This window comes from Aegilops tauschii, chromosome 3, assembly GCF_002575655.3.
Source record: "Aegilops tauschii subsp. strangulata cultivar AL8/78 chromosome 3, Aet v6.0, whole genome shotgun sequence".
In the NCBI taxonomy this organism is placed as follows: domain Eukaryota; kingdom Viridiplantae; phylum Streptophyta; class Magnoliopsida; order Poales; family Poaceae; genus Aegilops; species Aegilops tauschii.
In genome coordinates, this window is record NC_053037.3 from 558,034,087 (window position 1) to 558,056,390 (window position 22,304).

The 22,304-nt window shown below is 47.4% G+C and overlaps 2 protein-coding genes across 2 annotated transcripts; both read right to left on the bottom strand.

Annotated features, from left to right (window-relative positions):
* Positions 1 to 6,568: 6,568 nt before the first annotated feature.
* Positions 6,569 to 7,678, bottom strand: LOC109778425 (F-box protein At5g03970-like). The gene has a single exon (XM_020336982.1). It carries the CDS (start codon positions 7,676 to 7,678, stop codon positions 6,569 to 6,571), a length of 1,110 nt encoding a protein of 369 aa, XP_020192571.1.
* Positions 7,679 to 19,207: 11,529 nt separating this feature from the next.
* LOC109778424 (FBD-associated F-box protein At1g60410-like) lies at positions 19,208 to 19,970 on the bottom strand. Its single transcript, XM_045234324.2, has one exon. It carries the CDS (start codon positions 19,888 to 19,890, stop codon positions 19,507 to 19,509), a length of 384 nt encoding a protein of 127 aa, XP_045090259.1. The 5' UTR covers positions 19,891 to 19,970; the 3' UTR covers positions 19,208 to 19,506.
* Positions 19,971 to 22,304: the final 2,334 nt, after the last annotated feature.

A 22,304-nucleotide genomic window follows, 5' to 3' on the forward strand; every position in this document is an offset into this window, starting at 1 on the left:
CTTCATTGCCGGGATATAGAGTGATTCTCGAGTCCATCGATACTTTCTCATATATTTGTGCCTCCTTTGCCTTTTCACCTTGCACCACCTGATCATGCACGTCATCCCACATCTCACTCATCGTCTTCCATTTCCTCATTCGTATCGTCTGAATTTGATTCATCTTTCTGTTCACCAGTTACATGTGCGTCGTCTCCCTCCCTCTCATTGTGAACATGATATGTGCCACTGTTATCTTCAGTTTTGTCACCACCCGCCGCATCCTCATCGTACAATGTCCAACGTGTATAACCCTTAGTAAAAACCCTCTTCGTCAAATGATATAGCAATTCTTTTCCGACCATTCTTGGGTTATCACATCTAAGACATGGCCAACACATCTTTTGTCTGTCGTCGACCTCCTTGTGTTGGAGGGTGACTTGAAGAAACCCTTCTAATTTTTCAACGAAATCAACGGTCATCCTATTCTCATTCATCCATCTTCGAACCATCTACACCAAAGATATACTTCCATAGCTACAACGATAGTTACATAGACAAAAAAATAGGGGCGACATAATCGACCTTGGACACACATGCAATTGTGTGTTTCTGAGATAATGCGTTGAACAAATTAACATGCGTGAATCATGAGGCTTCGGAGTACACCCAACTAACGAGCTGCCACTATCCAGAAAAGGAAGCTCACCTCCTCAGCAGCTGGCCAAAATGGAGCTTGAAAGAATACACCATGTTGTTCTACAAAATATCTATGAAATGTGGACCTCATGTAAGTGAAATTCCAGATCCGCCATTATTGGGTCCTGTCGAGCATCCTCTTACTATAGGTGAGGGCATCCCTCTTCTCCTGCTTCAGCAGATGGCCAAGGCATGTTGCTACATGTCCTTGTTCGTCGCAGGACTCTCTGCCACAGCGTCGAACCTTGAGAAGGCTGACTTGGGAGGGCAAAATGCAAAATCTAGATATAATTTTTTTTGAAGACAAAACATAGTTTTTCCTCTAACCTCCGCTGTCTCCAAAAAAAAAAATCATCTCTAAGAGTGTAAAAGAACTTGCAAACAAGCATTGCAACTTGAACTGCATCAGCACACTGGAAAGTATAAACTGTAGTTCAAGAAGTTTATGTTCTAGAGCAACATGAGTACGGACATAGGTCAAAGGCTTCTCCAGTAGCTACTCACAAATGGTAATCATCTAATTTCTTCTCGGTAAAGTTGGTAACTTTATTGATCCCCTTCCGAGCTCCTGGTATAAAAATATGTTTTGTTTTTCTATTCATACCGATCAATATGCCGATCGTAAAGATTCCACTCCCTACTCTCTTCGTATCACGAAACATGAAGCTTTGGAAATGCTTCAAGTCAAACTTTAGAAACTTTGATCACAAACTCTCTCATTTTAATTATATTCAGACTGAATATTTGGAAATCATATGCATTGGTTTGTCTCAAAATTATTTGCAGGTTGCATTGGTTTGTCTCGAAAATTATTTGCAGATTCTATTAATCTTATATTATAATAGAAATGAACAGATTGAGTAGGGAAATCAGTTTTGGAGGAACTGAGTGATCCAGAAAAAGAATGGCAAGTCCCATCGTTAGCTGTTGTGTCGCTGCATTTCTGAAGCACCAATTTCTAACTAAAAACATCCAAAAAGGTTTCTGTTCTCTCTGTCGCCGTGGCCACTTCTACAAAGCTCCAGTAAAAAGGATATTAACATTACCAAAGCAGATAAACAACAGTAAAGAACGAGTAAGACCAGACTCATGAAGCAGAACAGCGAGCACATTAATTTGATTTTGAGTACATGGGTTAACCCACAGCTAGCAGAGTCCCACACCATCGACCAGACTCAAATCACATCTTTCCTCAAAAGAAAAAGAGACTCAAATCACATCGACCAGCAGACAGTCGTCGCACATGCCGAAATGGGAAGCCAAGAGCCGGATGAGCCACCCGGGGAGGTGGCGGAACACGAACGCGGCCTCGGCGGGTCCAAACGTGCGGAGCAGGCAGCAGTAGAACTCCGGGAAAGCTTCAAACGCCGCCCGGCAGATCAACCGTCCGGCGGCTCCCGGCGCGTGCATCATCGCCACCGGCGACCAGAAGTGGGCGCACACGGCCGCGGCCGCCGCCAGGATCACCATGGGAATCATCTTCTCACCTCGAGCTCGCTTTGATCGGCTGCTCTGTTCCTGCTGCAGTGTAGTGAACGATGCAGGTGTGGCTTCACTGGGGCTGGGATGGTGGGGTTTTATAGCGCGCCGCGCCGCCATGCGTGCCGGCCGCCTTAATTTCCTCCGGGAAGTGCAACGGCGACTGGTGCCGCATTGAGAGCCGCCGTCATATTTGTCCTCGACAAGGGAGACGGCTTGCACGTGACTGGAGAGCAAATTCTCTCTGGGGAATGGGGAGTAGTATTGTACTACGACGCCATAATTAAAATTAAATTCCTTGCGAGTACTCCATTCGTTTTTATTTACTCTGCATATTAAAGTTACTCCCTTCGTCACGGTTTAGAAGGCGCGCTTGGAAATTCTCTGGGACCTAGGTGGTTATCTATTGGTTGTGAGATGGGCTAAAAAATAGCATTCACACTACGCATGCATATAGAAACAGTATATCGGAGTACTAATTACTCCCTCCGTCTAGGTGTGTAAGTCATCTTACGTTGTGCACCGCGACTAAGGCGGAGAGGAAAACGAGAAAACTTAATGTATTTTTGCTAATTAATAGCATTGCATGCATGAACTAACCACTGCATGTCATGTTTGGTAGTCTCAAGTCATTAAAAGCATGCACGGCCCACATCTTTTATTGGTTGATATGTCACAAAACAAGGAACGAGGAGAGAGTTAATGTACCGTGCCTAAGTGTTTTGGGATTATTTGGTTTTCGTAAGGTGACTCACACACCTAGACGGAGGGAGTACCTACTAGAAATAAATGCAATGCGCCCTAAACCTTGTCTATTATGGAAACGCATGCAAATTTAACTGTGCCTTCTAAACTGTGACGGAGGGAGTAACTGAAATCAAACTTCATAAAGTTTGACTAAGTTTATAGAAAACAATATAAATATTTACCATAATAAATATATACTTGCTCCGTCCGAAAATACTTGTCATCAAAATGGATAAAAAGAAATGTATCTAGCACTAATATACATCTAGATACATCACCTTTTATTCATTTTGATGACAAGTATTTTCGGACGGAGGGAGTATAATGTTAAAGTGCATTCAATAATAAATCTAATGGTATTCATTTGTTATTGTATATGTTAATATTTTTGTTTATAAACTTGGTCAAAGTTTACAAAGCTTGACTTTGACCGAATCTAATATGCGGACTAAATAAAAACGGAGGGAGATCTGCTTGTTGCAGGAGTTGTAGGTGTTGACATCATCATCCTCCTCTTTGGGGGCAGGCCGGCCATGCACAGATTGCCAATGTTTGCTCCAGTGTGAGGGCACGCGTCGCCCCGGCCTGCCACTTTGCTAGAATCCATGAATGGGAGTGCTCCGTGGCCTTGTGCGACGCGGCGCAATGCAACTCGGCCTCCGCGGTGTGGCGCCCCTTCACCATCTCACAGCGGGCACGCCGGGCCTTGGTCTCGGCAGAGCAATCGTAGCCGGGGTATCCGAAGCATCCGTGGCCATACGCATTGATGTCATTGACCTCTGATTCGGAGTCCGACATCGTCAGGACAAGATGCCACTGCAGAAGTTGCAAGGCTAGCCTAGGGCCGTTCTATTGGTGCGGATGTACCTCAAGATGCTAGCCCCCTCCGGATATGCCAACTCCGATGACGGAGCTCGGGTTTCCTCCCGGGACCGGCGAAGATTTCTTCTATCTAAAATATTAGAAAGAAGGGCGACTAACTCCTCCTCGTCCATGGAATTAGAGTTGCCGGAACAAGATTCACTGCCCGCCATGCGGGAGAAGGTAGAAGATCACCGGAAAGGAGTTGGGAGGGGAGGGGGAAGAGGAACGGAGGAGAGTGGTCTGAAAGTGGAGTGGAGTGTCAAATGGTTAGGGTTTGGTCTAGCATGCGAATAGGGATGAGGTATTTATGGGGTCAGGGTGGGCTGATACAACATGACAGACACGGTAAGTCTTTCACCTTTCCCTCTGTAAACAAATACTCCAGACACTTTACGTCATTACAGCAGTATTCTACAGTCCGAACACCACCAGCAGCAGTATATATCATCGCAGTGTTCCACATCGCTGCAACAATCTCTGAAGGAAAGATTTGAAAATGACCATATCGTTTCCGTCTACAAAGACCATCTTACAGAAAGATTTGAAAATGACCATCACCGCTAGCTACTGGGCAGAGTGAGAAACTAGCCTCTGAAAGTGTCTGGATTCTGCTGTTTCCAGCATGACCAACCAACTAAGAGGTGAGTTTGCCTGGCGAATGCACTCAAAATACATAAGCAAATGAACCACTTGAAGCCTTAATCGACTTGTACACGGTGGTGGTCAAACTGCCAATTTCCCTACTGTCCACAGACTTCACCAAGATAATAGGCGGAGCTAACAAGTTGAACAATTCTTTCCTGCAGGTGCTTCACACTTGATAAGTACATACCACAACGGACCAATTTTCAGGTGGAATGGACCATCACTGGCCACAACACCAGAAAATACAAAATGGAGGAACCTATACCGATAAGCCATTCCTGCAACTTAGCCATACCTACACAACAACAATCAAATCAGTTATATGGTGCCTGGCGAATGTTAATTCTGCAACCATCTAGAATATCACGGCATGCACAAAAAGGGCGGCCCGGTGCATGTCGCTCCCGCTTGTGCAGGGTCCCGGGAAGGGTCCGACCACTTTGGGTCTTTGCCTTTCCCTGCATTTCTGCAAGAGACTGTTTTCAGGACTCGAACCCATGACCTCATGGTCATAAGGCAACAGCTTTATCGCTGCGCCAAGGCTCCCCTTCACGGCATGCACAATATAATGTAAATAACACTGGGGGAATAAATGGCGAGACAACATAAAGTAAAAACATTTGGCTTGATTAGTTATAGGCAAGGTATACTTATTATATATAAGCTCAAATAGAAATATTCACAAAGGAACTAGTATTGGCAGATACTTTATCAACTCATAACATTTTTTTTCAGCCCAAAATGGATGCCATTTTATAACTTTGCATGGCTGGCATTAGAAGTCAGAACAGTGCTTTATGCCTTCGACCACCATTTTGATTGCCATCAGAAGTTAACAATATATAATATCGTCATATAAAATTACAAAGTCATATAACCTTGAAATATTTTTATTTATGAACCTAGTCAATGTGACAATATATAAACTATTGACCTAGTAGTGATCAAATTGTGAAATTGACTTCATATAAAGTAAAAGCAACATCTGACTTGACTAGAGATACTTAGCAGTGTGTGCTAAGGAAACTGTACTAACTAGGATTCTGAATTACTTTACTTATGTCTTGGTATATATAGTTACTTACCAATTACTTAGGCAAAGTAGTGGGTGCCTTGCAAATTACAAAAGGAGTTAATACGCATAGGAAAAAAGTATCAGTCAAAGCCCATGTGGCAACAAATTGTAAACTAGCATAGATATCCTCATGGACACATCTAGGAGATAATATTACAGCACCTTTTTAGTGATCACATCATACTAGCATGTCTCACCAAGCAACCATCTCACATATTGTTTAACACTTCATCTCCATCATGTCCATCAAGAATGCCAGTTCCTACGAGCATAATAAGTCAGGAACCAATGACAATTCCGATTGAAAACCATCGATGGAAGAGAGAATTACAATGTGATATCTAGGTGAACTGAGAGGTGCATGGTTATGTAATCTGAGAAAAGCAACATGAGCCATGAAAAGAGTTATTTATTCTCCAGTGCAAATAGATTCCTCACTTCAGGAAAATATTTAACAAAACAAAAAATAGAAGTTCAATTTATTCAACTGGTTCCAGCTTCCAAGTGAAACAGTGTAACTAGCTTTAAGCTTCGATAAGTGTCAATGGAGTTACACATTCGGTTGGTTCTATCTCAGCTTCCATTAAGTTCTCTTCCATTTTTGACTGTCATGTGTCACATTGTCAAGAGAACCGCGGCCCAGTACTGAATACTACCATATCACAATTCCTGCGAGAGAAAAGATACTTTCTAGAAATCATCTTTGGTAGACCCAATTCCTTGTCAAACCAAGCAGAACAAATAAAGACATGCCAAATATAAACCTAACAAGAAACAAAATAGGTTCGGCCTATTTAAAAAAAATCCAGCAGGGCTCTTCCACAAGGGACAAGAACTATTGCGCCGATTTCCAACTGTTATGTATCCGGTGCTGAAAGATATAGACTTCAGATAGGCACATAATACTACATTTGAAACACAATTTACACATATGACCAACAGAAAAAAGAACGGTGACCAACAGAAAAGGGAGTATTTTCTTTTAAAGAATTCATCAGGCAGCATAAGGAAAAATTGATGTTATTTGAACTTCAATCATCAGACTCAAGGATATGACATGGTAGACATTTCAATAACTAACTAGTAAAAATTAAATTTATTTATAACACTGTGAAGTAAATTATATGAAGGCTTGTTATTACTTGCAGCATAGCAACATGCAAATGGATAATAGGAAAAATTGGACCTCACATTGGAAATTTTCTTAAACTCCACTGACTGGAGGTTGACCATGAAGACACCAGAAACTGTCAGTGCAAGGACTGCATTACTCTCCTCAGCAAACCCCACTAAAGTGATGGAGTCTCCCTTGTAAGTTGATCTGAGCTCCTCAAATTCAATAGCTTTATCGAGCACCCATACAGCCAAAGCCAAACCATCAGAATCAGGCTTTCTCTTCCATAATTGGGCATGGAATTGTGAGACATGGATGAAGCCAAGCCCACCATCTTGGGCAGGTACAATCCTTAATTCTTGGTCGCCTTCGAGTGGTGGCAGCTCTGTCACAGCTAGGCTCTGTGTATCCAGATCAAACTCAAGTATGACATGGCGATAACGACCCGTAAGTAACCAGCAAAAGGAATTCCCAATCAAAGTACTGGCTCCTTCCAAAGGTAGTATATACGATTCCAGCTCCAGTGAGTTGATATTGCCCCATATGCCAGTCTCCGATGAGTAAAGGCATGCGGAAAATCTTGTCATTCCTGCATATGTTATCAGGGCCACCTGGAAATGGCCACGGGTAGGGCGAAGCACCGCTGCGTTGAAGAAGTCCAGCTCTGGTGGGAGGAACAGGCGGCGCTGCTCGCGGGCGACGGGGTCCCACACAAGTAGGTGGTGCGGCGGGCCGCGGCCGAGGAAAAGTACAAGTCCGTGGCGGCAGTCGACGATGCGGTTGTCCCCGTTGGGAGACATGGAGAAGCGAGCGCGGGGGATGCGGTCGTCCTTGTTGGGAGGGATGGAGAAGCGAGCGCGGGGGATGCGATCCGGTCGGCCCAGCATTGGGACAAACGGACAGGAGCGATTGTCGTCGACGAAGAAGCCAAGGAGAGGAGGCTTGCCGTGGTGGTCGCGGAAGCGGCGTTGGAATTGGGGATCGGCGACGAGGCTGAGCCAACGCTTGGAGACGAGGGAGGCCCGCGGGAGGGAGGAAGGGCGCGGCGGGAGGCGAAGGAGAATCTCCCGGAGCATGTCGTCGTCGTCTGGCAGAGACGCTTGAGAGAGGTAACGAAAATTACAACCAGATTCATAACTATCGCCCCTTCCTCACCGGAGCAAATAAATTTTATTCTACTCACCTGTTTCATAATGTAGTGCATATACTTTTTTTTTAAAGTCAAGCATCACTAACTTTGACCAAATTTGTGGAGAATTTTTTTTTACATCTAGAATGCCAAACTTACATTAGATTCATTATGAGATGTATTTGGTATTGTAGATATAAATAATTATATCTAATAAATAGGTCAAAATTTTCAAATTTTGAATTTTTAAAAATATATATACACACAACATTATGGAACAGAGCGAGTAATAGAAAATCAGGAAGTCGTCATGATAAGCCCTCACAGGATTAGCGGCAACCATCGTCAATGAAGAGTCATATATTGGAAGGATTGAATCTGTAAACACACGATCAAAGACGAAAGAAGATTGCATCCAAACATGTCCATGGTAGAATAACATCGACCGAATCCCGGGAGATCCGACGGAGACACACCTCCATACGCCTTCAGACGACGCTACATGCACCATTGGGTGGGGATCGAACATGTGAGGCATTATTCCTACTAAGTGAAATCATCACCGCAACTCTGCCGTCCCACGGTCTCTACCAGCACTCCAACAAACGTGGGTTATATCTGAAAAAGGCTTTCGCCCCACTTTATATATAAAGCAACACAGTAAAACTGATACAGAGTGAAGAGAATGCCCACTTACAAAGTAGATCAAAGGTAAAACAAGACTACGGGAGTAGCCATACCGTAACACAAAGTGAGGAAGACTACAAAGAAGAAAGGAACCAAGACTCCTACGAAAATTGCCGGGCATCGATGCACCACTCAACCAAGCTGTTGCCGGGGAGGGCGCCCTGCCTCCCGCCCCGGAGTGTGGAGTGGCGATCCTGCCTACGAACAATGAGGACCGTGAGTGGTGCTAACAATGACCTGTGTAAAAGATTAGGAGGCAAGCGAGACCGCCTCATGTCGGAGCTAAAGATGCTTTGAGATAGGACCAAACTAGCCCGCTGATTGGATGAGATGCAACTAGGATGAACCTGGGCTCTACGGCGACACCCTCAAGAGGATGATGATGAAACACGCCGCCGAGACCAAAGACTGGTCAAAGGCTTTCACCCGGAGCCCTGCGTTGGCAGAGGGACCATAGTGGCACCCCCATGAGGGACGTGACCCCCACGGGCATCGCCGCCGCTGGCATGAAAGTGTGGAGCCTGCTGAAGAGCTAACCAACCGCCACCCAGAGTCCAAGAAACCCCAAACCTAGCAACACCTCCGGTCATCATGGATAGCACCCGTCGACGGACATACACCCCAAGCCCCATCGATGCCCCCGACATGACACCATCAGGACGGGGTAGAGGGAAGTAGGCCCGGACAGTGGAAGCACCAGCCCACAAGCGATGAACGGCGACCACAGTCAGCCAACCAGATCCATGACTTCCATCCCATCCCATCCCATGGTCTGGTGAGACGGCTGTCGGGCCCCCCTGGCCGCAACCACCTCACAGGATGGCATTCACGCGACACCCCTGGCTACGACCACCACCACGGTCGAGGATCCCCGTCACAAGACCCAAACTGGGCCAGAACAACGCTGCAGAGATCCATCGACGGCGATCTACGCTAGGTTACAAGGAGGATAGAGGGGAGACGGGGAAGAGAGGAGGTTGTGTGGCACCCCGTGGCCGCCACCCATGCCAAGGCTTTGCCCGGCTCAGCCGTCTGGCGGAGGCAAGGTGACGGGGAAGGGAGGTGGGAGACGGTGGCGGCTCTTTTTGGTGCTTCGGGTTTCTTTTTCAGGCCATGGGTGATATGAGTACTTGATGTCATTTGAGATCATACACAAACCTCTCCTTCTCCCCCTTTTGTGTATATATATACCCTTGGTTATCTATCATGTCTTCTGTAATATTGTAATTGTTTTTGTGGATCCGCCGATTTAATTGACCATGAAACTTTGCAACAACAACAAAACTGACAAAGAAAGAATCAAGGGCCAGGCCAACTTATGTCATCAAGAACAAACATTGCATCTCCATAATTCTATGGGTTTGTAATAGCATGTCTAGCGTGTCTGACACTATGAAAAAACATGCCGTAGAAACTCCTAGAGTCATATAACAATGCTAAAAGGACCAGAATAACCAATGCGGACATGCCTTTTGAGTCCATATTTAACAATGATACAAAATGGTATTCCTTTTGTTTCTGTTCAAAATGGTATTCATTTTCCTTATGTTCAAAATGGTATTCCTTTTGTTTCTGTTCAAAATGCAAGGACAAAATTTTGTTCTACTCGTAGTCTGAATAATGTCTCTCCATCCTTGCCTTCCATCACCTGGCCTACTATAACAAAGCTAATTCCTTTGCATCTAATTGCTTCATAGACCGAGTTTGTTTATATCTAGAGTTCGTAGAATGATTAATGAACATATAACATTCTCCTTTTGAAAACATATTAACCTTCTTTTGTAGACAGGGGAGGTTGAACAATGACTATATTGTGCACTTCATCACCTATGTAAAATGGTGGTTCTTCATGGCAGTCCATATTTTTGTGCATAATATTTAGCTTTTTTTAAACATAAGGCTTTTTTTTTCTAGAGGCAGTACAACTCTTGGTTATTAAGATGGCCAGACATCCGTTTCAGGTTCAGGTGTATACTTTGTATACTTGCACTTGGCTGACCATACTTGCAGCCTGTTATGCTTCAAGATTTGGTATGCGATAGTATATTATTGCTTCAGTGTAACGCCCGGATAATTATGCTACAGTAATCTCATGCTAATGGTGCCACGTCACCACTGTTATGGTTGCTAATCTTCGCTTGGCCCAAATCGCAACTCAAAATCAAAACTGAGTTTAAAGTCAGGATTCAAATTTATCAAACATGCAAACAAAAATGTTCAAGTTGTTGCAAATAATCAGTTGGTAATATTAGTGGAGAAATCATCTTTTTACAAAATGTCTACATGCTCTAAAAATAAATAAAACAGAAAAGTTTTTGAAAGAAAAGAAACCAAAAAAAAGGGGGAAAAGAAGCCCCCTAATGGGCCACGGCCAACCTGGCCACCAGTCAGGCCGGTCCACTCCCCGCACCCCTCCCTGGCCTATATGGCCCGGCTCCCCCGACCAAACCCTAACTGCTACCCCCACTCCCACCTCGTTCCCCCACGATCCCCACTCCCCCCACGATCCACAACTGGATCGCGCCCCTGGCGCCTCCCCCCGCCGCCAGGCGCCTCCACGCCGGACCTCCCTTCCCCTCGCTCTCCCTTAGCACCGTGGCCCTCCACGACGCAGGCGCACACCGCTCGCTCCCGACGCCGCGACGCCGCCGCCCGGCGCGTCCCGCCGCCACCTCGCCCCAAAACCGCCCCCCCCCCCCGTCGCACCGGACCGCGCCGTCCCCGCCTCTCCCTCGCGCTACTCCCCCCCCGAGCTGGACGTCGCCGCCTCGCCGTCCCCGTCGCCGGCGCGCGCCGCCGCCCCGTGACTACGGCCCTCCCCGAGCACGCGTTTGCACCACTACAGGGCTGGTGAGCCCCTCCGTCGATCCCCCTCCTCCTTCGCGTGGATCCGTCGCCGTTGACGTCGTACGTCGCCGTGGCCGAGCTCACTGGAGCTCGCGCTCACCGCATCCGCCCACGCCCATGGGCGCGCTCCCGCACGCTCGCAGCCTTGCCCCGCTCATCGCCCGCTGCCTTCCCCAGTTACTGGCCCTTGCCGCGCCGCGCGCTTGCCCACGCTGTGGTGCCCGTGGCCGGCCGGTGCGCCTCGCCGTGGGCGTGGCCCCGCGCCCAACACCACCCCCGCCTGCTGGCCGCGCCCTGATCCAGCACCCACACCTACTATGGCCTGTGTGCCACTCCACGTGGGACCAGCCCCAAAACGTTTAAGAAAATTAAACGAATTAAAAAATTTAAAAAAGATAACAGAATAAAAAAATTGTTAAATTAATTAACCAATTAATCATGTTAATTAACCTGTTAACTACTTAGTTAGTTTAAGCTAATCCTAGTAGTTAAATAGGCAGGCAATGACAATGGGGCCTCGCCTGTCATATTTGACTAGTCAACAGTCAACCCAATTGACTGCTGACTAGGACTGTTGACTATGGTCAACTGGTCCCAGTGGACCCACCTGTAAGCCACATGTACATAGTGCTGGGTACACTTCTGTGTACCCATAGCTTTATCTAATTAATTTTGAAATATTTAATAATTTCGAAAATTGTTTAAAACTTTGGAAAATCATAGAAAAATATCCGTAGCTCGGATGAAAAAGTTTTCTACATGAAAGTTGCTCAGAACGACGAGACGATCCGGATACGCAGCCCGTTCGTCCGCCACACATCCCTAGCATAGCGAACACACAACTTCTCCCTCCGGTTCATCTGTCCGAAAACGCGAAACACCGGGGATACTTTCCCGGATGTTTTCCCCCTTCGCCGGTATCACCTATCCCCGCGTTAGATTACCCCTGGCACCGCGTATTACCTTTTTATATTTAATGTGATGCTTTGTTTGCTCCGTATTTACTATTTCTTCCCTCTCTTCTTCTCCGGTAGACCCCGAGACCGACGCTGCTGGTGCCCCGATCGACTACGGTGTTGACGACCCCTCCTTGCCAGAACAACCAGGCAAGCCCCCCCTTGATCACTAGATATCGCCTATTCTTCTCTATACTGCTTGCATTAGAGTAGTGTAGCATGTTACTGCTTTCGGTTAATCCTATTCTGTTGCATAGCCTCTCATTGTTGCTACAGTTGTTACCCTTACCTGCTATCCTACTGCTTAGTATAGGATGCTAGTGTTCCATCAGTGGCCCTACACTCTTGTCCGTCTGCCATGCTATACTACTGGGTCGTGATCACTTCGGGAGGTGATCACGGGTATATACTATATACTTTATATACATGACACATGTGGTGACTAAAGTCGGGTCAGCTCGTTGAGTACCCGCAAGTGATTCTGATGAGGGCGCTGAAAGGACAGGTGGCTCCATCTCGGTAGAGGTGGGCCTGGGTTCCTGACGGCCCCCGACTGTTACTTTGTGGCGGAGCGGCAGGGCAGGTTGAGACCGCCTAGGAGAGAGGTGGGCCTGGCCCTGGTCGGCGTCCGCGGTTACTTTAAAATAACACGCTTAACGAGTTCTTGGTATTTGATCTGAGTCTGGCCATTTGGTCGATACGCACTAACCAACTACGCGGGAATGGGCACTTGACGTCGTGGTATCAGCCGAAGCCTTCGTGATGTCAGCGACGGAGCGGCGCGCGCCGGATTGGACTGGAACGCCTGGTAGGCTAGGTCTGCTTCCGGCCGCCCTCGCAACGTGCAGGTGTGCAATGGGCGATGGGCCCAGACCCCTGCGCGCATAGGATTTAGACCGGCGTGCTGACCTCTCTGTTGAGCCTAGGTGGGGCTGCGACGTGTTGATCTTCCGAGGCCGGGCATGACCCAGGAAAGTGTGTCCGGCCAAATGGGATCGAGCGTGTTGGGTTATGTGGTGCACCCCTGCAGGGATGTTTATCTATTCGAATAGTCGTGTCCCTCGGTTAAAGGACGACCCGGAGTTGTACCTTGACCTTATGACAACTAGAACCGGATACTTAATAAAACACACCCTTCCAAGTGCCAGATACAACCCGGTGATCGCTCTCTAACAGGGCGACGAGGAGGGGATCGTCGGGTAGGATTATGCTATGCGATGCTACTTGGTGAACTTACCATCTACTCTCTTCTACATGCTGCAAGATGGAGGTGGCCAGAAGCGTAGTCTTCGACAGGATTAGCTATCCCCCTCTTATTCTGGCATTCTGCAGTTCAGTCCACCGATATGGCCCTTTACACATATACCCATGCATATGTAGTGTAGCTCCTTGCTTGCGAGTACTTTGGATGAGTACTCACGGTTGCTTTCTCCCTCTTTTCCCCCTTCCCCTTCTACCTGGTTGTCGCAACCAGATACCGGAGCCCAGGAGCCAGACGCCACGGTCGACGACGACTCCTAATACACCAGAGGTGCCTACTACTACGTGCAGCCCGCTGACGATGACCAAGAGTAGTTTAGGAGGATCGCAGGCAGGAGGCCTGCGCCTCTTTCGATCTGTATCCCAGTTTGTGCTAGCCTTCCTAAGGCAAACTTGTTTAACTTATGTCTGTACTCAGATATTGTTGCTTCCGCTGACTCGTCTATGATCGAGCACTTGTATTCGAGCCCTCGAGGCCCCTGGCTTGTATTATGATGCTTGTATGACTTATTTATGTTGTAGAGTTGTGTTGTGCTATCTTCCCGTGAGTCCCTGATCTTGATCATACACATTAGCGTGCATGATTAGTGTACGGTTGAATCGGGGACATCACAAGTTGGTATCAGAGCCGACTGCCTGTAGGAATCCCCCTTCCAACTCCTTGGCCGTAGTTGAGTCTAGACATTACAAAACTTTTACTAACATGGCTGTGTGCCTTATGGGCCCACGTCGCCATTTGGGTGGTATTAGGATCTTTTACTCCTCGATCTTTACTCCGGGACTCTGATCTCTCTTCTATTCGGGTTAAATGATTTTACTAACTCGGACTCTCGGTTCTCGTTACTACTTCCTCCCGGAGAGCCCCTTCCGGCCAGATGATCGCCTGCTGCACCAGAAGATTCTGAAGACACCCTCTGATGCTTTCCCGAGACCCTTGTGCCCTTCGCCATTGCGATCCCTACCACTGATAAATCCTTATGGATAACTACATACTTTTGTCGTTCATACCTTCATCCCCGGTTGCCCTCGTTATTACAAGGTGCCCTCAAATACTCTCCGATGTTCCAAGCATCCTTTATGCTTACTACCCCGCAGTTCCTTGCCGCATGAATACCCCTACGAATAATTCTTCACCCTTATCGAGGAACTGTTCATTACTAGTTGATCATATGATCCACAAGGTACATTGATATACTATCCGGTCTTCCGGTAATTCCCTGCCAGCTGTTGCTGTGCAAATACTTGTCTGCTTGCATTATGGTTGCGTTCCATATGTCTAGCAATATTCATTAGTATCCCTTGTCATCATCATTTTCAGCCTTTGATTTGATATGTGGTGAATGCTCGCAATCCTCAGTCGAAATCCTAGAATTCATCCTTCCGGATCAGACGTCATTTTAAACATGAACTGGTTCTCGACCAACCGAATTGTCGTCGGTTGTACCCCTAAGTCTACTCAACTTATCCATCCTTAATCAGAGCGTTTGCTTCTAATCTCTTGATTTGGAAATCGCAATTCCTTTGCATTTGAGATTTGAATTAGTTAGTTATTCCCATAATCTGATGCCTTTGCATTCTTTCTTCCTCTGATTGAGTACCGATACTCACGTCAGCTCCGTTATGGACCGCCAAACCCATTGCTGGGTTGTTATCCGATGGTATCATTCACATTCAAATCTTGTGAGTTCTTTCCCTGATACATAATGCTTTGACAACCTTGCTCTACTTTCGAGCTTGTGTAAATTACTCCTAAAAATTTGTGGTATATGTTCCTAAGATGCCTCGATGGGTTGAACCAATGCCTTACCTAATCTATGTGAGCCCGAAAGATTTCACGGGCCATACTCATTTGGTATTTCACCAGGTAAAACTTTCAACACTAATGCCTTTATCGAATGAGAGAAGTGAATGAAAGGTTATGCATTGGAGAAGTGGGAGTCGACCTTGAACTTTGTGTTCATGCCCATGGACACGATGTAGATCTTCTCATCGAAGCTTCTTTTGAAAAATTAATTATTCCCTTGGTATAAGTTCATCTTATATCTAGGATCTGGCCTTTTGCAATCATGGTTCCGACCCTGTTCTCCTTTAAATACCATTTCCTGTGCAAGTTTAAGCACTTGTCTTCTAAAGAGCAATACCCAAGTCCAACCTCTACTTTGATCTGTCGTCGAGCATTACCCCCCTGGTATCTCGAGATTATCCTGGAACTGCATAACTTCTTATGAGTTCTTCATCAAGTACTACATTTTCACCGATTCCAATTTTTCACGGGCTCTGAGTTATGAAACACTCAAAGACACCGATAACTGAACTGAGTCCACACTATGGGTCAACAACTCTTAGTAATCTTCTTTACGTACGAGTTCGTACCCGATCACGCCATTCCTGGCCTATTTGGCTATATCATTGTCGTGATGATTAAGTGTGCTACCTGGTCCTTACTCCCGGAACACAACTTTTCGACGATGAGCTAAGCTTACGTCGACCTTCCTTGTCTTATCATTTTGCCTTGGACAACAAGCTTGGTCTCGAGTTTGTGTCGTAACTGTGGTTTCAATAACCTTTCGCTTCATCATTCCTTTGACTTGATGTCATCGCCGATCGATTACACCTTCATGAAATCTCTCGACAATTGTGTCGTGATCATCATCAACATTCTAAGCTCTTCCAGGATATCAATCGGATTCATGATGGGAAATACCATCCTTGCCCCTCGATGATTTCTGTAATCATCGACAACATTCTTACCTTCCCCCAACACAAACTTGTTCATGTTTTGTGGTGTACCTTTCTATCCTTGCTATCTAGCTTAGGTTATGTTCTACCTTGTAGTATTACTGTCTTCTATATCAAGAATGTTGTGAGGATTGCTCCACCTCTTAAGTATTCTTGGTATAGTGATGCTTCTCGCCATCACCATTCCCTTCTTGGTCCCCGTGTTGGGTGAACTCTGTTGTGCGAATTTGTTATCTCTGGCAACCCTATTGCTTCAGAGTTAATGGGCAATTATTCCAATTTAGTGTGTTGGTTGCTCAATCGCGATTCCGACGTTGGGCGTGCAACCCAACCCATATTTCGAATGCACCTTTCAAACCATGTTTAATTGTGTATGTTTTCCTCCAGCATACATCATTAAGTCATTTGATCTGGCTAATGTTATCTCCTTGTTCACATAGTTGTGGAAATCCATCCTTTTTGGAAATGTCAATGGATTGTCGCTGAGTCAATCAGTCACCTCCTCACCTCTCCTTGATTTAATGATGAACTCTTGTTTCGGAACTTGCTTCCATGGTTTAATTCCCGGGAATCATACAATGTCACCTCGACAATTTGTGTTGCACCTTTCTTCTCAGGCATCCCGAGTCTAAGGTATCTTGACACCAATCAGATCTGAATCCCGGTCAGATATGATGGTTGGAACATATTTTCAAGAGTTATAACATTGGTCCCTATATGCCCCGGTAAGGTGATGTCATGCCTAGCACGCCTGACCAGAGGACCTAGTGTTATAGTTCCCTTTTTAACAAGGTTAATCATTTTTCCATGAGGAAATTGAATGCCTTGTTTAATAAGTTTATCCTGATGGATCCTTTGTGTATCCAAAGTCCGATTTTTGCTTGAAGACCATGTCAATGCTATCCCGAAGCATGTCTGTAGTACTCCGATTTTCAATAAGAGCATTTGAAGCACAATGCTAAATTCTCTTTATCAATTATCCAAACACCGCTGTACACTACAGGAAACAGCTACTTTGCCGTCTGCCACGACGGACGGCAAAGGCTCGAAAGGCGGACGGCAAAGACCTTTGCCGTCAGCCGCGGACGGCAAAAGGCTCCGGCAAAGAAGGCTACGGCAAAGACCTACTTTGCCGTCTGCTTCCAGGCGGCGGACGGCAAAGGCTCTTTGCCATCTGCGGCGGACGGCAAAGAAGCGGACGGCAAAGAAGGTGGCTAACGGCAGCCTTTGCCGTCCGCCAGCTGACGGCAAAGGCTACAGGCTCTTTGCCATCTGTTGGCAGATGGCAAAGAGACCAAATAGGCATTAATTCTGTTTCTTCTTATATCAATTCATTTTCACAGAAAATCAAACACATATATATATATATGACCAATATAGCATATCCAACACATATTACCAATACTCATGAACACATATATATCCAACACATGTTACCAATATATAGTCATGAACACATATATATCCAACACATATCCATGAACACATATCCAACAAATATTACAAGGAATGATCTAAAACTAAATATCTATTTTCCTAAAAGACTATCTTATTACTAAGATCTTCTCCGGATCTTCTTCTTTTCTTCCAACCTGCATAACAAAAACACTAAGAAAGAGACAATGGGTTAGGAGTAGAAATGTAGCATTTCACTTGGTGAAATGCAATGCCCTAGGAGCCAGTACTTGAGATCAAGATAATCAGCCAACCAGACCAAGTCCCAACACATCCAACCACCAGCAGCTTAGAAGAGATAACTATTAAGGAGAGCTACAGAAGACCTCAAGGTATACTTGAGGGATTATGTGCTCAGACAGCCTGGAAGTGCCAGGGCTAGTTCATCACAGCACAGGGATAGTCACATGTAAATTAAGCCTAAGAGAGGGGGGCTCAGACCAGCATCACTGCCCAAATCAGATGTAGTATCTGTCTTATCAGTAGAAAACTAGGAAAGTAACAGCCAAAACCAAGTATAGCATCTGTTCATAGGCTATTAGAAAGAGACAAATAGGAATAGCCAAACCAAGTGGTATCTGTTCATATCAGTATTAGAAGTAAAATAACTAAGAACAAGTGAGTATCCGTTCATGAGTAAAGTAACTGACCAAAGTAACAACTCCAGGATCAACTAAACAGAACAGAGCAGTACAGGAGTATATATACTTCACAAATACACATAGATGGTCACTGACCAAAACCCTGACACAGCAAGAATCATCACAGAGAGCTCCAATACAAGTTGATGCTCATCTACAGCAGCTAACCACAGCTAATAGAGCCTCACATCCCACAAGATCAAGATCTAGAGCTATGCATTAGAGAGATCAGGAGGGGAGCAAGGAGAAGCTCACCAAAAGGAGTTGTAGCCGAAGTAGGATGCAGCCACACCATCACTATGGTGTGACCAGCATCACAACCAACACCACCACAACAAGCCGGAGCTTGCCAGAGAGCACCACAACGGCGGCACCAGTGAGAGCACGGGCACGAAGGCGCCAACCAGGGGCACCGCAACACGGAGGCGCCACCCAGGGGCACCACCGCGCCACGGCACATCCAGCACCGCCGGCGACGTGGGCACATCCAGCACCACCGCGCCACGGCACATCCAGCACCGCCGGCGACGTGGGCACATCCAGCACCACCGCGCCACGGCACATCCCACAACCACAACCACGACACATTCAAGTTGTGAAGTGCCATTCATGTGTCACTAACATGTGGCCCCAGGGCACTTTTTAGGTATACATCTTTCTGTGGTACCAAGTTAAAAAAAATCTTGGTACTAGTTGGCCCCAGACGCACAGAGGTCAGGTTTCTGAATATAGCAATGAGCTGCTTCGGAGGTTCTGGCTGAATCCAAATCTGCAGCAAGAACATACATGCACAACTGAAACTGGTAGAGAAGACATGGTATGACGATGCAGAAGATTTATATTTAAGTGGTACGCAGAAATTAAGTATACCATTTGGTACCCAAAACACAGAGTCAGTGTTGACAGGTTCCTGGCACCAACACTCGTTGACAGGCATTCGCTAAGCGCGAATGGCTCTTGCCATGCCTTGGCTTTAGAAGCGAGTACTAAACCGCGAAGCTCAGGAACGTAGCCAAAGCGCACTGGAGGGTTATTGAAGAGCCAACATTTGCACTCCACTTGTCTAAGCTTGGGGACAGAGACGAGCTCGATCCGTGTGCACAAAAGGCCGATGAACTCAAGCTCCTGGAGCTCAGAGCACGGCACATCGATCTTGAGCGTGGAGTGCAGATCAAGCAGTCTGCAGAATCTCAAGCTGAGGTGCCTGAGCCTACTGCAAGTGCTAATGAGGTCAGGTGAGGGGAAGACGTGTAGAAGCTGAGGACGAGCACCTTGAGGGCACCACTCTCGCACACTCCCTCGGCGGGAGGCACCCGAGTGAGCAAGGCCCGTGCCGCGCCCGTGAACGCGTCCATGACCTGGAGCGATGTGGCGCCGCGGAAGTGACCGGCGTTGAGGTGCACGAGCGAGAGGTGGCTGGGGAGGTGCCGCCACCGCGTGGAGAGCGCGCCGGCGCGGACCGCCTCGCGCAGGTGGAGGCGCTCGAGGATGTCGAGGAGGAGGTGGTCGGGGAGGGCGCTGATTCCGTCCTCGCCGACGTGGCCGGCGTTGCGCTTGGGCGGCGGCGACTCCATGGTCCCGACCGATTGACTGAAACCCTAGCTCGAATCAATGCGCCCCAGGCGGCGGCCTCCTGTTCGAGGTCGCGGCTCCCCCACCTTGTGCCTGCCGCGCGATCTGGTGGCGAGGCCCGCCGGGAGGTCGGTGGCGCCGCCCGCGGCATCCCCGGGGCGCCGGTCCCAGGCGACGGAGACGGAGAGCGGGTGCGAGGAGTCCAGGAGAGGGAGACCGCGGCGGCGAGGAACCCGGCGAGGCCGAAGAGGAGGCAGGCCGCGGAGACGGCCGGCGAGGAGAGGAGCGGCGGGGGCGGCGGTGGGTGCGGCGGTGGGTGCAGATCTGGTGGGCCTCGGGGAGGGGAGAGAAGGAGAGAAGAGATAACGGCGGGGGGGGGGGGGAGAGAGGGAGACAAGAGATAACGTGCGGTGGGGGTGTGGATCTGGTTTGCCGTCCGCTGTTTCGTCTCTTTGCCGTCTGCTAGCAGACGGCAAAGTGGGGGCGTTTTTTTTCCGTTAGTGGGGGGCCACCTCTCTCTTTGCCGTCCGCCAGCTGACGGCAAAGATTCTTTGCCGTCCGCCAGCTGACGGCAAAGAACTGACTGATGGCAAAGGCCTGTTTTGCTGTCTGCCATTTTCTGTGTCGTCTGCTTTTGGGTAGCTGATGGCAAAGACCTTCTTTGCCATCTGCTAGCAGACGGCAAAGAGCTGGCAGATGGCAAATTAGCTGATTCCAGTAGTGGTATGGGTAATGTCATGAACTTCCTCTCCCCTTACCTAAAGGTTTTCTACATTATATCCTATCATGGATATCATCCTCTGCTTGTCCTTGGGAAGGATATATCCCTGAAACATGTGTTTAAACACATTTACCTTTCCATTGTTCTGTTTAATCTGATGGTCACCTTTTCCTTTTCATTGATTTGTTTAACCTTTCTGGTGATCTATATGATCTAAGTAGTAACTTTCTCCTGCTTATGTAAACACCTTGGTGTACAACCGTGTCAGTAAGACCCTGTTGCATTTGTTGATGACATTCCGGTAACCACCGATGGACGAGAACCTTGCCTACTGGTCCGCCTCGTTCAAACGAGCAGGAAAATGGTTCTCTCCGTCCCTCGCCCTTGGTACCGATGTTGTTGCTGACATAACCGACAGACTATCCTCTGACATGCCTTGCTTACATGATCGTGCAAGATGTCATCGACCTTCCTACTTTTAACCACATGGTGGGCCCATAACCCACAGATCCACACGATCGAAACCTGACTCTCCTGTACACCTTGTTGACAAAGTTATCCCTTACTCTTGGTTTCGTGTGTAATTCATGAGCCACCTTCCTAGTGATCTGTTCCGGTATCAGATGCAATACTTAAACTTGATGCTTTGAACCCCTTTCACACTCTTTTTCAGGCATCGAACGATTGTCTATCCGCTTGGAACCTCTTATTGTACCTTCGTACCTTACTCTCGATGTATTTTAAATATGTTCAACTCGAGAGATACTCTTATGCTCATTCATGGGTTAACCCCCAGATTGTTTCCCTCATAAGCATTCTGTCGTAGCCGAGCTGCCCCTTACTTATTCGTAAGTACGATGGAAGTCCCGAAGAAAGGATGACGACTTCACCATGATGACCTGGAGCAGAGGAATGAAGACATCAACGTAACGGATCAACTTCTTCGAAAAGAGCAACCAAGACCGAGAAGATTCGTTAGAATTCCGTAACCAGAACTTTCCCCCTTACTCCCCTCTTAAATCTCGGGACGAGATTTCTTGTAGTGGAGGAGAATTGTAACGCCCGAATAATTATGCTACACCAATCTCATGCTAATGGTGCCACGTCACCATTGTTACGGTTGCTAATCTTCGCTTGGCCCAAATCGCAACTCAAAATCAAAACTGAGTTTAAAGTCAGGATTCAAATTTATCAAACACGCAAACAAAAATGTTTAAGTTGTTGCAAATAATCATTTGGTAATATTAGTGGAGAAATCATCTTTTTACAAAATGGCTACATGCTCTAAAAATAAATAAAACAGAAAAGTTTTTGAAAGAAAAGAAACCAAAAAGGGGGGAAAAGAAGCCCCCTAATGGGCCACGGCCAACCTGGCCACCAGTCAGGCCGGCCCACTCCCCGCACCCCTCCCTGGCCTATATGGCCTGGCTCCCCCGACCAAACCCTAACTGCTACCCCCACTCCCACCTCGTTCCCCCACGATCCCCACTCCCCCCACGATCCACATCTGGATCGCGCCCCTGGCGCCTCCCCCCGCCGCCAGGCGCCTCCATGCCCGACCTCCCTTCCCCTCGCTCTCCCTTAGCACCGCCGCCCTCCACGACGCAGCCGCACACCGCTCGCTCCCGACGCCGCGACGCCGCCGCCAGGCGCGTCCCGCCGCCACCTCGCCCCAAAACCGCCCCCCCCCCCCCG